General features: G+C 48.2%; 1 protein-coding gene across 1 annotated transcript in view; it reads left to right on the plus strand.

Annotated features, from left to right (window-relative positions):
* Window positions 1–20,383: 20,383 nt before the first annotated feature.
* The window catches only part of LOC144783477 (rab GDP dissociation inhibitor alpha-like), a 50,824-nt gene continuing 50,372 nt past the window's right edge, over window positions 20,384–20,835 (plus strand). Inside the window, exon 1 of the mRNA XM_078662437.1 lies at window positions 20,384–20,485. Coding sequence (XP_078518563.1) covers window positions 20,399–20,485 — 87 coding nt within the window. The 5' untranslated portion in view covers window positions 20,384–20,398. The remainder of the gene's footprint in view (window positions 20,486–20,835) is intronic.

Consider the following 20,835-nt stretch of genomic DNA (forward strand, 5'->3'; position numbering starts at 1 on the left):
CATCCTAAGGGACACCTGGGTGGAGTACTTTTTGGGTATATAGGTCAATAATGTGGTTAAATTCTCTATCAGATGAGCATTCACAAAAATCCCTCCCATTCGTCCCTCCACAAGAGAGGTCAAGTGTCATTATTAATATTATTGCAGCTGGTTACACTTCTAGCTCCTGGATACCCTTACCGGTGATTAGCAGCGCTTTACAAATATTGATTGATTGACATAATCTAAGGGTGTCTGATACTGGCTGAGGAAGGCCTGAGCCACAATTTCAGAATAACCACATAACAGAAACGTACATAAAAAAATTTAAATAGACTGATTGTACATTGTCGGTGGTTAGCACAATTATCTGAATGATTTAAAAGGAGCACTCGCGTATAATATATTATAATCAACTTATGTATTTTTTTACCAGGCGTGCTGCTGAGGCATGCACACTGTCCATGTGTGCCAATAACTAAACTAATTTAATTTCAAGTGTTACCACTTGGTCTCTGTGCACTGTTGCCTAACTCTATTAAGGTTTTATCTTAACTTAAAAGTATGTACTAATAATAAACTTTTTCAACATTAACATTGAATGCAATTTTCACAATGTAATATTCATGTCATCAAAACAGTCTTTTACTGTTTATTTTGTTTACTTCACAAAACTTCCTTGTATGAGCCATAAATGACATATACATCACAATAAAAAAATGTCTTTTTAGTAGAACTGCCCATTGCATTTCAGGCCCCATCGGCCCTTCTTCTGGGGCTTGATCTGTAGACAAAAATAATAATACATTCTCTCATTTTCATCGAACCCATATGTCGATAAAGCAGTCAATATTTATATGCATATTGTGTGTTAAGAACACTGTGGTGACTTCCAATGCATTGCGCTAAAAATGCCCATAGTGATAAAAATATATATTCAGTGAAGATATTATTTTTGTCTACAGATCAAGCCCCCGAAGAAGGGCAGATAGGGCCTGAAATGCATTGGGCAGTTCTATTAAAAAGATTTTTTTTCTTGTGATGTATATGTAATTTATGGCTCATACAAGGAAGTTTTGTGAAGTAAACAACATAAACAGCAAAAGATTGTTTTGATGACATGAATATTACATTGTAAAAATTGCATTCAATGTTAATGTTGAAAAAGTTTATTATTAGTATATACTTTTAAGTTAAGATTAAACCATAATAGGGTTAGTCAACAGTGCACAGAGGCCAAGTGGTAACACTTGAAGTTAAAGTAGCACAATTAACTGGCATATTTTCGGCCCTCCTTGACCTATGCTGGACACCCCTGCTCTGCGTCAACCTCAACAAAGGTGGCGGCTGGTCTTGCTGCTGGAGAGAGAAAGCTATAGGAGCATGGGATCCGTATACTGAGGTCCTTCCTCTGGTTGTAGCTGTGACAAGTACCCATTCAAGATGTATGGAGCATCCTTCAGAGGTATATATTGTGCCCTGATGAAGGCTACAAATTCGCCCTTTGTTAGTTCTATCTGAGGATCAGGCCCTGAGAGCCACTTCTAAGGTCTTCCTTTTCCTGAATGATGGTAGAACCTCCATAGCTGGTCCTCTGCTCTGGAACGGTATGGTCCTGATTCAGAATTAATTTGCTGAGATTTGCTGTTGGAGTACTCCAGGTTTACTCCTGGAATTTACTGAATATCTGTAAGAACTGGGACCACCAGTTCTCCGTGGGGTAGCATGGCTCGAGCAGGAAGGCAGCCAGGGGCTAGTGTGTAAAGCAGCTACCTAACACATACATCCAATGAAACACATAGTGGCGCAATAATGGAGACCACACCAGTAGTTGTATTTGAAAAATCAAGATCTTTTATATAGGCTTTCAATTAGAGCAATGCATTGGTAATTCATTAGCATTTCAGGTAAGCATTTCATTAAGCAGTTGCAGAAAGACTTATCATTAAAATAATAATCAGCTAATCTAAGCAGTGCAACATTAAATAACCCCGCCTGTCGCATCAGACTCTTCGGCAGGCAAAGGGGGTACTTTCATAACCTGGAGGATCCTACAAAAAGCGACTATAGCATTGCATTAAAGTAACACATTAAACCTCTCATAGACGCTTTCTAAATTGCGCTTCATAGAAAGTAATAAAACATTTCAGCAAGTACTTTTCAGTATAACAGAGAACTTCACAGAACACAGCCTTTAGTAACCTTCCACAAGCTTCTCTTCTTGTGAATACAGATCGGTTTGCGACCCAGATCAGATCATCAGAATACTATGGAAGTCCACCCCTGCAAGAAAATTCAGTACAGTGAAGTGACTCTCCATCCCATTAATAGGCTTGTAAATATGGTGCACTATGAACATTTCAGGCGGGATACATGTATGCAAAACGATATGAAGGGGAAAGTGTCTATCCCCAGACCTCTAAACTCTTGAGGCACATTAACAGGGGGGCCAACGGGCCCAGTCTCAGTTCACCCCGGGGGAGGGGCGACCTCGGGCCTCTCCCGGCCTACCGCCCTCCTCCCCGGGGGTTACCTGGTGTTCTTCGGCCCTCCGGGGCCCTTGCGCAGACTCTGGGGCCGGAGGAGGAGCTCCAGCGCTTCGGGGGCCTCACCCGACCCTGTACGGCGCGGGGGCAGTTCAGGAGCCCCGGCGCCGGGGCGAGACTGGATCAGCGTTTGGGGGCAACCGGAGGGGGCTCTCAGGCTCCACAGCCCCCCTCGCGACGATCCTGGGCTTCCCCTGAATGTAGGCAGAGGCACGGGGACGGCAGCCAATCGCTGCGCGGCTCAGGGGGGGGCGCGACCTATGACGCGGCTCGCGTCCCCCGTCACGTGATGAGGGGAGGCTGGCTTCGGGCCTAGCGCGGCCCGGAGATTATGATGCGGCGGCCCTCTCCTGACACTGGGGGCCGCCGAGGGGGGAATCAATGGCGCGTCCCTTCACCGGAACACAGGGGCAGTCGAAGGAGGATGGTTTCCGGCCCAGCGCGGCCTCTCCGGGTTTCCGGCGGCCCTCTCCTGGCATACGGGGGCCGCTGAGGGGGAGTTCCCGCGACCTCTGAGGAGATTCATCGATGCCTCAGGAGGGCGCAGATGGCTCCGGGCCGTGGCGGTGAGTGGGGGGATTCTAGCGCCTCGTCGAGGCAGTGCCCAGGCACCGCAGCGCTCGCTCGTGGTGCAAATCAGTCGGCTCAGGAGAGCGCTTGGTGCAGGGCAGCCCAGCGCTTTGGGGGAGATGCTTCTCGGCGCTGTGCAGGGCCACAGTATACAGCGCTTGGCCAAATAAACAGCAGACAGTGCTGGCAGGAGGGTAGGCAGTCTCCCACACACAGCGCTGGGCAGGGGACTTGAGTATAGCGCTTTCCCCACAACTGGGCAGGGTTTGCAGGCAGGTTGAGTAGCCAAACAGTTCAGTCCTGGGGGGAGACAAGTGGGGCAAGGTGGGCCCACTGCAGGCAGGGGGGTGCGCAGGGCAGCACAGTCCAGTACCTGGTCGATCCCCCAACAGTCTCTGGTCACAGGAAAGCAGTTTTCTTGGCGCTTGGATGGTTCTGCGCCCTTAGTTGCTTGTTTCTTGAAGTGGAAGAGGGGGGGGGGGGGTGAGTTGAAGGCTTGAAGAGTTTCTCCTCATTCACTGCAGATGGACCCTGGGGTTCCCTACCACTGGACAAGATCAGGGGGCTAGCTTAGGACACCTCACCCAGCTTAAGAGGCAGCACCTAAATCCTGTCACTCCCAGTAGCATAGGTTCCTCACTAGGCCCTCCCACCTAAAACTCCTGCGTGGGTTCCCCAGGTCAGTGATGCCCCAACTGACTAGAAAAAGTTCCCTCCCTTGCTTATATATGCCCAGGTCAGGTGACCACTCTCTAAGGCGGGAAAAGTCAGGTCCGCCTTCCTTCTGGAATGTTCCAGGAGCTTCCCTACTCTAACTATGGACAGGGGCTGGGTGGCTGGTATTGCAACATTGTATGGGGACCCAGCCTGCTCCTGGCAACTAGGGTGCTACACTAAAAAGACCACGCTGCAGTAGCAGGGGCCAGTGGCAGCCATGTTGGAAGTAGAGAGCACCTGCACCCCAACACAGATTAGCTATGAAAAGGTGCCCGAAGACCTAAGGGCCAACAAAAAGAAGGTGGGAAAAATGAGGCAAGGGCAAAAAATCACAGGGAAAGACCACCCTAGGGCTGACAGGTCTAACAATAGCCCTTTTGCTTATAGTTGCCATTGTGATATATTCATGTGGGCCAAGAGTTCTCAAGGGTTAGCGACACCTACTCACAACAAAATCTTTGTGAATCAGACCCATGTCTCTGTAGCAACAATCACCTGCCAACCTCAAGATACTTTTTTTCTAACCTCGCACTCACAGTACACACCTACACTTCTGCTACAGTGCTTTGAGGTGAAGGAACTCCTAGTGTGCGCTATACAAACTCTAGATTGAAATAAAATGTTTGTATTGCTGATGATGACTCTAGATAAAGGTTAGCTGGTGAAGTAGGTTCTTTCGCCACCCTCCCTGGGTGGGATCAGTTGCAGTGGGAAGGGCGGCCTGAGCTGAACCATGGACTGGACGCACATGGCACCTCCTGAGAAGGGTCTGTGGGATGTCCACCTGTGGATCGAAGGACTTCTCTACGGCAGTAGATGCAGTGTTGCCAGATTTTTAGAGCACTCTCTAGCCCAAAACCAACCAAAAAGTAGCCCAAAACAGCCCAATGGTGTTACTCTCTGGAACAACTGGATTGGTGGCACTGTTATGCAGGCAGCCCATAAAGATTTGCAGCTGGATCATCTCCAGAGATGGTCTGTGCTGAATGTCTGACCCTGCTAAATGCTTCTTTATGTCTCTGGGGAGTGCTCGCAGCAGCCCTGTCAATTTTCCTATATTCATGTGTGGTGTGCTGCTCCTGTTTACTTTTTTCCTTTGAATTCCTGGGACATGTAGTCTTGTTTAGTCCATCCTAAAATATGACTGCAAGTCCCAGAATTTAAAGCAAAAACCTGGACTAGAGCAGCACATCACACATAGAACTGGGTAACGTGGCCGATATGTGGTAGAGCGGGCCCGACAGCGAAGCACTACCCTGTAGCGTACCAAGGATGCCATAGGTCATGGTGCAAGCAAGGGAAATGGCCCCTTTGACTGTTGGGGTAGTAAAATATAGCAATTATCAGGCCTCAATGGTCCCTTCAGGGTAAGGTCAATGGAATTTTAAAGCCAAAAACCAGGAAATTTCACAAAAATGGAAGAAGGACTACAACGTTACTTCTTCAACCCAACGCAGAGAATGATGGTGCCCATCAGCCTAGAATTACAGGACAGGCAATAAGAAAATAAATAAAATGCAATTTTTAAAGCCAGAATTATGCCTTTTTTATAACAGCTGCTAACTATCCCTGCTTTTGGAAAATATAAAAAGGCACTGTGATGTGTGGGCTTCAGCGGACCGGAATAACAAGCGGGGAGGCCAGATATAGTGAGCTATGGCTAGCTGTTTTTATTGTTGCCGAGTACAGGAGGTGATATGCAGTCTCTGGAATGTGGGACTCTGTATCCACGATGGTATCCGGAATGTATAGCACGGCGAACAGGAAAGTACAGTGGGCCGCTTCCCGCTGCTGGGCTGTGGTCGTCAGGGCGGTGTGCTCTCTCCCTCTGCTGGGCTGGGTCATCTGGTCCCGTGGACTACACCGATGGGCCTCGGAGGTTTGGGGAGAGAGAAAGTGCAGGGCCGTTAGTCCTTGACTCTCGTGTATTAACGTATACTACCACCTTCACCGGGATCTGGGGGGGATACTGAAATGCGATTGTGAGGAAGGGGCGGACGGGGAGGTGGAAGAGACAGACGATAGAGGGAAGGGGTGAGTAGGGTGTTCGAGGGGGTGAAAGGGGAACTATTGATCTATATACAGTGCTATAGTGCTCAGGGTTGTGAAGCTTTATACAATAATTACAACTATATTTACAAGGGACACACGGAGAAGGTTGACGGTTACTCACGTGGCCCGCCGCAACTCCCTGGTGAGTCGCGGCCGCTCTCCAGCCACCTCCTGAGGACTCCACCAGTCCTCAGACCACACGTCGCCGTCGGTGTCCTCCTCCTCTTCCTCTACTCGACTCTCCGACTCCTCGCTGCTCGCTCTCCGCTCCGGTTCCTTCCTTGCTGTCTCCTGCCACGAGTCCGCTGGTGGGAACCTCGTCTCCTGTGGACCGTCGGCTTTTCTGTCTTCCGGGTCGTAGCTGGGGGTGGGACTTCCGGGGTCAGGGAGAACTGCTTCCGGTATCTCGTTCGTCGCGATTGGATCCTGTCGTACCTGCAGAGGATGAGAGAGGGGAGAAATCCTGGGGAAAGGGAACAAGGTGCAATCGGGGTTAGACACGTCGGACCCCGCGCGAGGATGCTTCCCCGCTGAGGTAGGGACCTTGACCTTTCCACATCCCCTTTCCCTAGCTGTCTTTCTTGTAGGGGTTGTAGGGGTAGTAGAGTAAGGGAAGCAGGAGAGGTAATCAGCGTTACCCTGTTCTGCCCCTTTCCTATGTTCAGTTCTGAACCTGTATGGTTGAAGGGAAAGGAACCATCTGAGGACGTGATCATTGTGGCCCCGATTGCGGGCCATCCATTCCAGGGGGACATGGTCCGTGTATAAAAAAATTCTCGCCCCTCGAGGTAATAGCGGAGACTGTCCACTGCCCATTTTATCGCTAGGGCCTCTTTCTCGACACAGGCATAGTTCATTACCCTTGGATATAGCTTTCGGCTTAGGTACAATATAGGTCTTTTGTTCCCTTGTGGGTCTCTTTGGGACAAGACGGCCCCCAACCCTTGGTCGGATGCATCCGTTTGTAGGATGAAAGGCTGGCTATAGTCTGGGCTAACAAGGACGGGTCTGGACACCAGGGCCTGTTTCAGATGTTCCAAAGCTTGTAGCAAAGGGAAAGAGGGATGGCGTAGTTCCTCCTCTCTTTTGGTGGTCTTCTTTAGTAAATCAGTCAGGGGAACAGCAGTTTGTGAAAAGTTGGGAATGAACCGTCTGTAGTAGCCCAGAAGCCCCAGGAAGGCCCTGAGCTCTTTCTTGGTTTTCGGGAACGGGATGGACTGAATGGCCTTTATTTTGTTGTCTTGGGGACGGATAAGGCCTTCGCCCAAGAGAAAACCCAGATATTTGACGCTTTGAGCGGCCAGTGTCGTCTTGGCTGGGTTAATGGTAAAGCCGCTGTTTCCCAGCGAGGACACAACCGCCTGGAGATGGCCCCTATGTTGTTCCCATGTCTCACTATGTATCACTATGTCGTCTAAATATGCCCCCGCATATTTGGAATGAGGCTGCAGGACCTGGTTCATGGCCCTCTGAAAGGTTGCTGGGGCTCCGTGGAGTCCAAAAGGCATTACCCGGAACTGAAACAGGCCGTCAGGTGTTAAGAAGGCTGTCTTTCTTTTATCGTCCTCTTTCAGGGGTATTTGCCAGTATCCCTTGCATAAATCAAGAGTGCTTATGTACTTCGCTGAACCTATCCGTTCCACCATTTCGTCCACACGCGGGAGGGGATAGGCATCAAATCGGGAGACCTTGTTTACTTCACGAAAGTCTATGCAGAAACGAACCGAGCCGTCGGGTTTGGGGACCAAGACTATCGGTGAGTTCCAACTACTGACCGACGGCTCGATAATACCCATTTGCAGCATTAGTTCTGTCTCTTTTTTTATGATGGCTCGGCGGGCCTCCGGGACACGATAAGGCCGTTGTCTTACTGTGACCCCGGGATCGGTCTTAATGGCATGTTCCACTAGGTTTGTGTGTCCGGGAAGGGAGGAGAAGACATTCTGTACAGGGGACAACACTCGTCTCAGATCCTGTTTTAATTCGAGAGGTAGGTACGGGTCTAGGCAACCCTCAAAGGGTAGCGGGGTAACTACTTGGACACCGGATAAGACGGGGCGGGGACCCTCCCATTTCTTTAGGAGGTTGATATGGTATATCTGGCGGACCCCTCGAGTAGGTTCGGTCTCTATTTCATATGTAACAGGAGTCACCTGTCTGATGACGGAGAACGGACCCTGCCACTGACCTAGGAGTTTGTGATCTGAGGATGGCAGGAGCAATAGCACCAAATCCCCGGTGGCAAAGGAGCGACTCTTGGCTCCCTTGTCGTACTGTTGTTTTTGTGTAGTTTGGGCGTTTTCCAGGTTCTGTCGTACAATGTCTCTGATCTGGACAAGGTGTGTTTTTAGATTGTCGACATACTCGGGCAAGGGTCGGGTACGATCAGGTTCTGCTTCCCAGGCTTCGCGAGCCATATCCAACAATGTTCGTGGAGGCCTCCCATATAACAGCTCGTATGGCGAGTAACCGGTGCTACTTTGGGTTTTACACCGGATGGCGAAGAGAGCCAGAGGTAACATCTCTTCTCACCTCTTGCTTTCCAAACCTAACAATTTTTTAAGGGTGGCTTTCAACGTGGCGTTGTAGCGTTCCACTAAACCATTGGTTTGTGGGTGGTATGCGGAAGTTCTTATTTGCTTAATGCCCAAGTGAGAGCATACCTGGCGCATTAAGGCGGATACGAAAGGGGTCCCTTGATCCGTTAAGATCTCCCGGGGAAACCCCACACGGGCAAAAATAGACACCAACGCTTTCGCTATGTTTTGGGTGGTGGGTTGTTTTAGGGTGACAGCCTCAGGAAAGCGCGTAGCATAGTCCACCACGACTAAAGCGTATCTACAGCCGCTCCTAGAAGGCAACATCGGACCTATAAGGTCCATCCCTATTCGACTGAAGGGGACGTCAATGAGGGGAAGAGGACGGAGGGGTACCTTAGGGGGTCGGTAGCGGCTGTTCCTTTGGCAGATGGAACATTCTTTACAGTACCGTTTGATTTGGCTATATACTCCGGGCCAGTAGAACTTCTCGAGGATTGCCTGTCCTGTCTTTTCTTCACCGAAATGGCCGCCCAAGAGATGGCTATGGGCCAAGAACAACACTTTGTCCCGGAACGGACCTGGGATGATCAGTTGTGGGTTTTGTTGTGGCCCGGCCTTCCGGTATAACAATCCTCTCGAACGGAAGAAGTAGGGACCTACATGTAGTGGGTCCTCGTTGTCTTGGGCCCGTTCCCAGGCATCCTGCAGCACGGGATCTTCCTGCTGTGCTGCTCGAAATTTGCGATCAGTTTCCCAGGGATGCAGTGCTTCTTGGACGGGGTATGCTCCCACGTACCCTCTTCTTTCCTTTTTCTTTTGGTTTTTTGATTTGACTGGTTTAGGCGAGGAAAGGCTCGAGGGTTGGTTTTGCGCAAATGGGGCTTCCTTCCACCATTTTTCTAGGGAGCAGGTAGTTTCGTGCAGCAGGAGGGGGAGTCCACTTAATCGCTACCCAATATTGCTTGTTCCGGCAGGTTGGGTATCAGTCCCACATTCAGCAGACTTCCTCGGTCGGTAGTATTCTGTACTTTCACTCGGGCTGTGGGGTAGCTTTTGGTGTCTCCATGCACACATTTGATGGCCACAGAACCGGTGATAGGTCCAACAGAATTCGGCATATCCTGGGGACGTAGGACGCTGTGTCTACACCTGGTGTCGGCTAGCGCCATCAAGGGATGGTCGTTGATTTTTACCGGACACCTGAACTGTGGGGGAGATGCTTCTGACGTAAGGCACACATTGCTTCGGGATACACCCACTTCCATAGGTTCTTCCTTTTGAGGACAATGACGAGCGATATGACCAAAACCACCACAATGATAACATTGAGGTCCGGGTGGGTTTGGTTTAGGCATTACAGGATAGGGTACAAAAGGGACTGGGTCCGGCCTTCTGCGGACTGGGGTTCTTTGGGAGCGGAGGTGACTGCTGTGTGGCCCCCGAGGGAGGTGTTCGTCCTTTACTTTCTGTATTTCTTGGGCTTTACTGTAGGCGCTGGCTATTTCTATTGCCGTGTCCAGTGTTAAGCGGGCGTGTTGTCGTACCCACTTTTGGGTTGCCGGATGAAGGGAAGCGAGGAATTGTCGAGATTAATCTTGGCCACTATTTCCTCTTTGGTGGAAGTAGCGGGTTTCAACCAACGGGTTGTTAAGTCCTGAATACGGTAGGATAGGGCCCGCGGTGTTTCTTGTGGTCCCTCTCGGACTTGTCGTAGGCGGATCCTGTAGGAGTCCTCGTCTATCCCTAAGCGCTCTAGGATGCAGGCCTTAATGTCAGCGTACGGGGTCTGCCCTTGTATGTTGGCCTGTTGGTAGGCTGACTGTAATTCACCGGTCAACAGAGGTCCCAAGTAGTGTCCCCAGCGATCGACAGGCCAATTCGCTGCCTGGGCCAGCCGTTCAAAGTTCGTAAAAAAGAAGTCGGGATCTTCGCCCGTCACATATTTCTGCAGGACCACAGACGGTAGGGGAGCCACGGGTCTCTGCTGTCCCATGGCCTCCGTGAGTTTTCCAAGGGCCTGGTCTTGTGCCGTGCCTTGTCCCTTCAAAACGTCATGCAGTTGGCCGCGGTCATCCTCAGCGGTTTTCATAAACCGTTCCATCATTTGTCCCAGTTGTTCCTGGCATTCAGCCAGTTTCTTGACAGCGGCCTCCATGCCTCCGGGGGATCCCACTTCTGACACCACCTGTGATGTGTGGGCTTCAGCGGACCGGAATAACAAGCGGGGAGGCCAGATATAGTGAGCTATGGCTAGCTGTTTTTATTGTTGCCGAGTACAGGAGGTGATATGCAGTCTCTGGAATGTGGGACTCTGTATCCACGATGGTATCCAGAATGTATAGCACGCCGAACAGGAAAGTACAGTGGGCCGCTTCCCGCTGCTGGGCTGTGGTCGTCAGGGCGGTGTGCTCTCTCCCTCTGCTGGGCTGGGTCGTCTGGTCCCGTGGACTACACCGATGGGCCTCGGAGGTTTGGGGAGAGAGAAAGTGCAGGGCCGTTAGTCCTTGACTCTCGTGTATTAACGTATACTACCACCTTCACCGGGATCTGGGGGGATACTGAAATGCGATGGTGAGGAAGGGGCGGACGGGGAGGTGGAAGAGACAGACGATAGAGGGAAGGGGTGAGTAGGGTGTTCGAGGGGGTGAAAGGGGAACTATTGATCTATATACAGTGCTATAGTGCTCAGGGTTGTGAAGCTTTATACAATAATTACAACTATATTTACAAGGGACACACGGAGAAGGTTGACGGTTACTCACGTGGCCCGCCGCAACTCCCTGGTGAGTCGCGGCCGCTCTCCAACCACCTCCTGAGGACTCCACCAGTCCTCAGACCACACGTCGCCGTCGGTGTCCTCCTCCTCTTTCTCTACTCGACTCTCCGACTCCTTGCTGCTCGCTCTCCGCTCCGGTTCCTTCCTTGCTGTCTCCTGCCACGAGTCCGCTGGTGGGAACCTCGTCTCCTGTGGACCGTCGGCATTTCTGTCTTCCGGGTCGGAGCTGGGGGTGGGACTTCCGGGGTCAGGGAGAACTGCTTCCGGTATCTCGTTCGTCGCGATTGGATCCTGTCGTACCTGCAGAGGATGAGAGAGGGGAGAAATCCTGGGGAAAGGGAACAAGGTGCAATCGGGGTTAGACACGACAGACGCCGCGCGAGGATGCTTCCCCGCTGAGGTAGGGACCTTGACCTTTCCACAGGCACCTTCCACTTTTTTCAATCGACCCTCTCTAAAAACCGTGACATGTGCTAAATTTTCTCAAATCTGCTGGGACAGCGGATCGAAAACCACGACTGTCTCAGCAAATCCGGGATACCTGGTCACCCTACATGAACCTGAGATACTGATTCTGGTTTTAAAGAAAAAAAGTTAACCTAGTGTTTTAGAAACAGAATTCCATATAAAGCAAAGCACCAGTTAAGGGGTTTACTGGTCTCACCGACTTGCATGTGTGCGAGTTAAGCTTCCAGGGAATGCATGGATCAGAGCTGACAACGGACTTAAACAATTTGTGGGCATATGTACAAGAAACTGGCAGAGCACAGTCTTACGCCAAAATTGGTAATGTCACGCTCCATCAGTTCCAAAACGCAGGGATGCGCCGTATGTACAAGAATGCGGCACATTCCTGGGTTACCCCTAGCGAAGGCGCTAAAAAAGCTGCCTTGTGCCAGCGCAGACACCCGAGCGCCATTTTGCAAGGGTGTCTGCGCTGCAGGGGCGATCGTTTATGTGCAGGAAGGGACACTTCCTGCACATAAACAATCTTTACAGGCGATTTGCTCAATCTATGTGTGCTGCTTAAGGCAGCACATGTGGAAAGAGCAAAATACAAGGAGAAATAAAATATTTCTCCTTGTATCGCCTGCGTAAGACAAGGTATTACCTGGTGGTATTTTGGTGATGCCCCATACCTTGTACATATGAGGCAGTGTCAAAAAGCAATGGGTGTTGCGTCGGAACACCCACTGTAGCACCCAATCAATCAATCAATCAATCCAAGCATTTATATAGCGCACTACTCACCCGGAGGGTCTCAAGGCGCTGGGGGGAGGGGGTCCGCTACTGCTCGAACAGCCAGGTCTTGAGCTGCTTCCTGAAGGCGAGGTGGTCTTGGGTCAGGCGGAGGTGGGTCGGAAGGGAGTTCCAAGTCTTGGCGGCCAGGTAGGAGAAGGACCTTCCTCCTGTGGTGGCTCTTCGGATGTGGGGGACGGCGGCGAGGGCGTGGCTGGTCGATCGAAGCTGGCGTTTGGGGGCGTAGAAGTTGAGGCGGCTGTTGAGGTATCCTGGGCCTTGGTTGTGTAGGGCTTTGTGTGCGTGGGTGAGGAGCCGGAAGGTGATTCTCTTGTTGACCGGGAGCCAGTGCAGGTCTCTCAGGTGTCCGGAGATGTGGCTGCGGCGGGGGATGTCCAGGATGAGTCGTGCTGAGGTGTTCTGGATCCGCTGGAGTCTCTTCTGGAGTTTGGCGGTGGTTCCGGCGTAGAGGGAGTTGCCGTAGTCCAGACGGCTGGTGACGAGGGCCTGGGTGACCGTCTTCCTGGTCTCGGAGGGGATCCATCGGAAGATCTTGCGTAGCATGCGCAGGATGTTGAAGCATGACGAGGAGACGGCGTTGACTTGTCTGGTCATGGAGAGGGAGGAGTCCAGCCCATTGCACTCTCCTTTTACGCTAAGTGAAGTGTGAAAAGGGGCATTATTTACAAGGCGGTGTTAAGCTACATTAAGTTGATTAACTACGCTTTGTAGATACGGTGAAGGAGTGAATGCCACCAGAATGTCGAAAAAAGTGTCAGTAGGGGGCCGTTTTACATATTTTCACTGTTTGCGCCGAGCGCAAACAGGGATAATGCGCCCATTATGGTGTATGCTCTGCCCCCAGGGCAACCGCGGACTCACGCTGCTTGGGGGCAGCGCATTCATGTGAAAACACAGAGCAGCCCCAATCTAGGGGTAAAAAAATCTTGCTTTAGGGGTGGTTTTGCTTATTTTTGTATCCGCTGGGACATTAAAATACCAGTGGTGTCAGTAAAAAATCGGCCAGGTGGCATCCCTAGTCAGGTGTAATTAAGGAATCTCCAGAACACATTTTAAAGTGCATTATTTTTATAAATACTGTTCTAAGTATGCACTGTAAAGTGGAAAAATGCTGACTTTGGGTGATTTTTTCTATTTTTACGTCTCGGAAGAGAACGGCAATGTGGCAAGCGTACCTCATGTCGGAGGCAAGCTACAGTTAGGTGGTGTGTATGAGGGAGTGGGTACAGGGTGTTACCTGCCAATGATGCAATAGGTGCAGTAGCACCGGAGCCCAGACCTGTGAGCGTCCTTTTGCACCTCAATTATCTAACATAACGTGTATTTGTAAAATGCACGTTCACCCAATGGTATCTTGGGACTGAATAACAGAGGTTTGTTGTTAGCCAACTCAAAGGTACTCATTTTATTGAATTCAGAAGGATGAGTGGGCCCATCGGGACTTGACCTGTGACCATGAGGTCGAACACAGCACCCTACAGAGGACGCATTAGCCCACTAGACCAGGCAGGTGGGAATTCTGAAGGTGTTTCTGTATTTTAGTCTGTGTATGATGCACACAGTGATATACTGTAGGATGTGGCATACATTATAATATTGTCATAGTGACTGTGCATGCCTCATTGCATAAGCAGCCACAAGAGAATCATAAATTTCCGATCGTATCTAAGAATATGTGTAGAATTATCCTCTTCAGATAAACACATAATTTTTCATGTAAAATTAAGAAAAACAATTAATTATCCCCTTTCATACGATGTCAGCACCCTAATACAAGTGGTATCTACAACAGAAATTTGTCAGCGTTCTGTTATTGTATTAGTTATTTTTTATTATGGCTTTTTATTATAACTACGGTGACGTCAATTATTGAAATGCTATAAGGGTTAAGGTCATGTGACAACACTTCGTATGAAGATTGAGGGTCAAAGGTCATATGATGTCACTTCTTGTGATGTCATTAAGGTCAAGGATGTGTGATGTCATTTCCGCTACCTCTGGCATTTTGGTGAATCGATGTCCATGTGTAACTCTAGGTCTTGTCCTCTAACTTCAGAATTTTTATAAATTTGGCCTGCATAGGCCCATCCAAACGCACCCTGGGCCCACCCAGATAAAAATTCCTGGAACCGGGCCTGGTTGGCTAACGCAGTAGTGTTGGTATTGTCGACCTCGTATGGATAAAAGGCTAGGTGGGCCATGTTTCCCGTCACGTCAGCCACAGAGATGGATGTACGACATTACAACGCATGCTTTTAAATCGCATGCTTTTACAACGCGGTTTTTACAACGCATACCATTACAACGCATAGTGCTTTTGGGCGCTGGATAGTGAATAGTTTAATTTACTATTCCAACTCCAGTCCCCGTGGACACTAGGGAAGGTTATTGGATAGTATATTAACCTATTCCCTATCCTAGAGCGCCCCCCAGCGCAATGCGTTGTAATGGTTTCCGTTGTAAAAGTTGCAATGTAAAGGCACTGCGTGGTAAAAGTTGCGTTGTAAGTGATGTTTCCCCACAGAGATATATAGTAAAGATGTATTCACCCAGGTATTTTTCTAGGTTTCTTTAACTTGATTTGCTGGAGCCAGGTTAAGAACAGACCTGCACACAAGACCACCTCAAATCTTTGCTGCTGTTGAGAAAAGGTCCTTAAAGGGGCCACTCAGTGTAAATGAAGACAGTTCTTTTTGTTCAGTCCTGCACTGCTAAGAATCGTCGCCTTTCACTTCTATACTGGGGTAAGTGCCAACATCATATTATCCGGGGACTTCAATATGAATCTAATGCAGGCCCAAGAAGATAACCTACCACCATACATGCAAGCCAGACAGGGCAAGTCTACTAGATGCGATACATCGGGCAAGAGATGCTCCGCATTAATGGGCAAACTTTCGCTGTTCACCTTAAATGGAGAAGCCCACAGGATAGCCCGGCAGCCTTCACAAGAGCAACAGTTAAATCAAGAGTAACTGTTGACTTCACACTAGTGGATCCCGACCTATTTCCTCTTATTTCAAATTTCCAAATAAAGGCAAGAGCAGATAGTGATCATTATACCTAATCTTTCAGATTAACCATCAAGCAAGAAAGAACACAGCCAGCAAGTGTCCTCACACTAGCAACCCAACCATACAATCTAAAATGGCTAATATGGAACAAAAACAATGTAGATGCAATTATGGAGTCATGTTTTGAGCTTTTGACTCCCTATGAGACAAAATCCTTAGGGGCAGAAGCCTGGGAGACTTTTGTCAAAAGATTAAACACAACATTTTCAAACAAATCTAAAAGCAAAAAATTGTTCACTCCAACCGGGGCAGCTTGATACACACACACCTTAAGGACAAAAATAAAAGACAACTAAATAAATTTCACAGACTTTTGAGAACTCAGGGCCCCCAACATACCCGAGAGACTTTGACAACAATCAAACAGAAGAAAAGAGACCTAAAAAAGGATATTAGAGCGGCAAAGCGATCTTACCGGGAGCTATTCTGGATGAAAATGCTTTATGTCAGCAAGCAACAAAATTCAAAACAGTTCTGGGCACTCATTAATCTCCTAATAAATGGGAAGAATTGGCACTTCAATTCAGAATTAACGGAACATACGTGGAGAGTGCATATAGAGGCCACATTCAACACTCAGACCCTCTCAGGGGCCGGTTTCAAAAACAAAACATCAAAGGAGACAATGATCAATAAGACCACTTTAAACAAAGGAACCTGGACAACCATCACTCAGGGATCGAACACCCAGGCGCTAACATCAAGAAGCAATCAAATACTAGAGCCTACGAACTGTACATCAAGACCAAAATCCCTCCCCCACCCTCAAATCAACCAGCCAGAAGGTAATTTGCTTTCATGCTTGCTTGAAACATCAAGGTCCGACCCCCAAGACTACCATCTACAGCTCACACAAAAACAGATTTTGTACGCAATAAAGAAGCAATGATCTGATGGAGCCCCTGGACTAAACGGTCTACCCAACGCTTTATTCAAAAAAGATCCAGCCGTCTGGTCAGTGTACTTAACCTCGCTGTTTGCATATACACTAGAGACCAGCACCAATCCAGATTCATGGAGAGGACGCATCCGGCAACCAATACATAAATCAGGGGCTCGTTCTGATCCTTCCAACTACAGATTAGTTGCACTTATCTATGTTAAGGCTAAAATCTACGCAACAAATCTGCTCAAAGATCTAGAGCAGTGGTCTTCAAACTTTTTAATTCCGCGCCCCCCCCCCCCAGTGTAGAAACAGAATTCACCGGGCCCCCCCCCCTGAATTTTCTTATAATTATCTATTAAACTGGCAATGTTTAAATATGTCTAGACTTATTTAAACATTGCAGCTAAGTTCAGTCACTGTATTAGAAATGCAAACAAATATATGATTTCTGGTGAGGCAGGCCTTACTAATGTGTAAAAGCATCCACAGTGTGATTATTTGAAATGGTAGTGGGGGTCTTGGAGAACTTTTGGAGTCCCTTCCCATTTGACACCTTCTCCCATGCCAGGATTTAAATGACAAAGAATGTTAAAGATGGTCCATTACAGACATGCTTACTACTGCTCATTTCTTTAGGCTGAAAACAAAGCATAATGTTTCTTCTGGCGCTCACCCTGGCATCACTTGAGGCCCCCCTAGGGGGGCCCGCCCCCCAGTTTGAAGACCTCTGATCTAGAGGATTGGGTCAACCATACAAATCTGATCCCAAATACGCGAACAGGATTTTGAGCAGGGATGGGCACCCTAACAAACTTATCAGCTGTCACGCTCCTGGCCAACCAGGCAATAGTTAATTCAAAAGTTTTGTATTCCTGCTTTGTAGATCTCAAAGCAGCCTTTGATAAGGTCCCTAGATCTTTACCAAGGGCTAAAATGAAATCTTGGGGAACCCCCACGAAATTGTTAGACGCAATCATTAACCTATACTAAAAAACATGGGTCCAAATCAAAACGGGGGACGGTCAAAGTTTAACTAATAAAATCTCGACTGTAAATGGCTTGAAACAGGGGTGTGTTTTGGCGACCTGCTTATTGAACATCTACACAGCCGACCTAGACAATAACGTTCGCCTAGCACAAGGGGAGCCCCCAAAACTGGGTAATGTTCGAACAACAAGTTTACAATATGTGGACGACATAGTGCTGCTATCTCAAACGCCCAGAGGTCTACAGCGCTTGATAAATCAATTAGCACCATACACAGCTTCAGTTCAACTAATCATACATTTTCAGAAAACGAAAGTTATGTGTTTTTCAAACTTGCATAAAAAACAACCAAAAAGTACCTGGACGATAAAAATGACCCCCTGGATCAGGTGGGAACATATAAATATCTGGGTGTACTGTTAGAACAACACCTTAGTTTCAAGCAACATCTAGAACTAGGGAAAGTCCAAGCAAAACAGCTATTATTCGCATTTAAAATTTTGCAAAAAAAACGAAGCAACATTTCAACAAGACACTTATTGACAGTCGTGGCGGCAACATTTTTGCCATCAATTACGTATGGTTCTGAACTTCTGAACACAAAGGATGCAACAATTTTAAATACTGCTCAAACTAGACTCTTTAAGAATCTATTTTTAATTCCTCGCCATATTCCACAAGCCTTGATCAGACTGGAATTCGGGTTAAAAAAATCAGATTCCAGCAAGACTAGGGGCACTTGTCAAATATTATTGGAGAATGAGGGCAACAGAGGAAGATTCTTTAACACATAATTGCTGGCTGGAGGTTGAAAAGCAATCCAGATCGACTAACGGAGTTTGCTTCTCCCTAAAACAATTCATTGCAGCTCTAAAACTAGAGGACGCTTGAAACACAATTTTGTCCTACCCTGAATTTAAACAAGTAGTCAACCAAACCATCAAGGTACAATGTCAGGTAATAGACAAAGCCTCCTTGACTTCAAAAACCAACGCCTGGAAGGTAATGCCAACATACAAAAAGCTAAAACCTCAATCAGACCTGACAGAGCATTTCGCAAATCAAAAAAAGCGGAAATTGATTTTATTGAGACTGGGTGTGTATTCATCAAAAGATCTCACTCCAAAATGGAAACGGGCTTGGTCCACAATGGATTGACGCCTGTGTGGCCAAGGAGAAGAGTCAGTACTTGACCTACTATGTATTTGTCCGGCATTATTACACATACGGAAAACCCTTCTACGGCCACTATTGAACAAAGAAAAAATAAGGACTTGCAGACCTGCTGTAATCAAATACCTATGAGGCGCAACAGTGAAACTAGCGTGTAAGGCAATAAGGTTTCTGAATATCGCAGCAAAAGCACTGGAAAAAAGAAACTGCCAGTAGGAACTTACTCGGGATACAAGGAGATAAATTGCAATCAAGAATTTGAAGTCCACATATACTTCACCCTGGCGAAATAATAGGAAAATAACAACGGTAGTAGTCTAAAATATAATTGAACATTTTTTCTATTGTAGACTATTAAGTTTACAGCACCAAGCAATTTATCCTGGAATCACTTGATTCCATGTACGCTACTAGTCTTCTTTTAGATCACCAACCCATTTCTATCCTTTTTAACTTGTTTTATTGTAAATTTTAATGCAACTCAAGTTAATTAATGCATTGATATAATCGTTCTGGTAAATTTTATGAGATTTATGTTAAATAATGCATTGATATAATCGTCCTTGTACATTGTGTATATTGGTGGGTGTGCCACCCTTTTATGATTTAAACTAAATCAAATAAAAGTAATTTATCATCATGGTAAGGAGGGTCCTTCAGTCACACCAGATGCAGTTTGCCACATTGCCACTTGTCTCTTCTGTGCTCGGGCGTGAGTTGCAAGAGAGGCCCATCGTTTTCATGATATGCAGTTTCTCAGCTATCTGCCTGTCTCTTCCATGCTGGAGAATGAGTGACAAGCAAGGTCCCTCTGGTCTTATGATGTGCAGTTTCATACTTCACCGCCTGTCTTTTCTAAGCTGAGGTGTGATTGGCAAAGGAGGCCCCTCTGTCCATCAACCAATCAGTGATTGTTAAGAGCAGCTACTCCTCCGTGAGGGTCTCAAGGCGCTGTGGAGGGGGGCTTCATGATCTGAGGGGCGCTTGGGTTCAGTCAAAGAGCCAGGGCTTGAAATCCTTCTTGAAAAGGGTCAGCGATGTGGATAGCCTGAGGTGGAGCGGCATGGTGTTCCAGGTTTTGCCAGCGAGGTAGGAGAAGGATCTTCCTCCGGTCCTGGTCTTGCAGATCAGAGGGATGGTGGCCAGGGCCTGTTCAGCGGAGCGAAGGTGTCTGGTGGGTACGTGGAATGAGAGGCAGTTGTTCAGGTATTCTAGTCCAGTGTGGTGGAGGTCTTTGTAGGTGTGTGTGAGGAGCTTGAACGTGACTCTTTTGCTGACTGGGGGCCATGTCTCATGATATGCAGTTTCACACCTCACCACTTGTCTATGCTTCAGTGTGAGTGACAAGTTAGGCCATCTGGTCTCCTGATATGGAGGTTCACATCTATCCACCTGTCTCTTCTCCGTGGAGTGTGAGTGGCGGGGGAGGTCCATCTGTCTCATCGTGTGCAGTTTCACACCTCGCCACCTCTCTCCTCTGTGCTGCAGTGTGAGTAGCGAGGTACTTTCCCAGATTTCTAAACTGATAAACTGAGGTGACAGCTTTCTCACCGTGCTGCCCCAGGCTAGCATAGTAGGGACGTGTAGTACGTTAACACGTGTGCAGTGCTCAGCAACTGTACTGTGTCAACAGCTTTTCCGCAGCTAACAAGGGTACCTGACATATAGCAATAGAGTAAGCGACACAGTCAGGTGCACTTGGGTGAGACAGGCAGAACTGGGAGCTCTTGGACCACTCAGAGGAAGAAGCTACCAATGCTTGTTGTTTCTGGTGAAATCACAATAATATGGTATTTGTTTGTCGTTAATGTTCCCAGGAATGTGTGCTCTCAGGACTCATGTCAGTGAACGGAAAGAAGGTTCTGCACTTGGACCGGAACCCATACTACGGAGGGGAGTGTGCATCCATCACCCCCCTGGAGGAGGTGAGAACCTTTTAACTACCTGAGCCCTGCAAGTGGTACCTAACCCAGTGTGTACATGTGAGTGCGCCTCAATCACCCCCTGGTACATGTGAGTGTGCCTCAATCACCCCCTGGAGGAGGTGAGAACCTTTTAACTACCTGAGCCCTGCAAGTGGTACCCAACCCAGTGTGTACATGAGTGTGCCTCCATCACCCCATGGAGGAGGTGAGAACCTTTTAACTACCTGAGCCCTGCAAGTGGTACCCAACCCAGTGTGTACATGAGTGCGCCTCCATCACCCCCCTGGAGGAGGTGAGAACCTTTTAACTACCTGAGCCCTGCAAGCGGTACCCTACCCAGTGTGTACATG

Source organism: Lissotriton helveticus, chromosome 9, assembly GCF_964261635.1.
Source record: "Lissotriton helveticus chromosome 9, aLisHel1.1, whole genome shotgun sequence".
NCBI classification, from domain to species: Eukaryota; Metazoa; Chordata; class Amphibia; order Caudata; family Salamandridae; genus Lissotriton; species Lissotriton helveticus.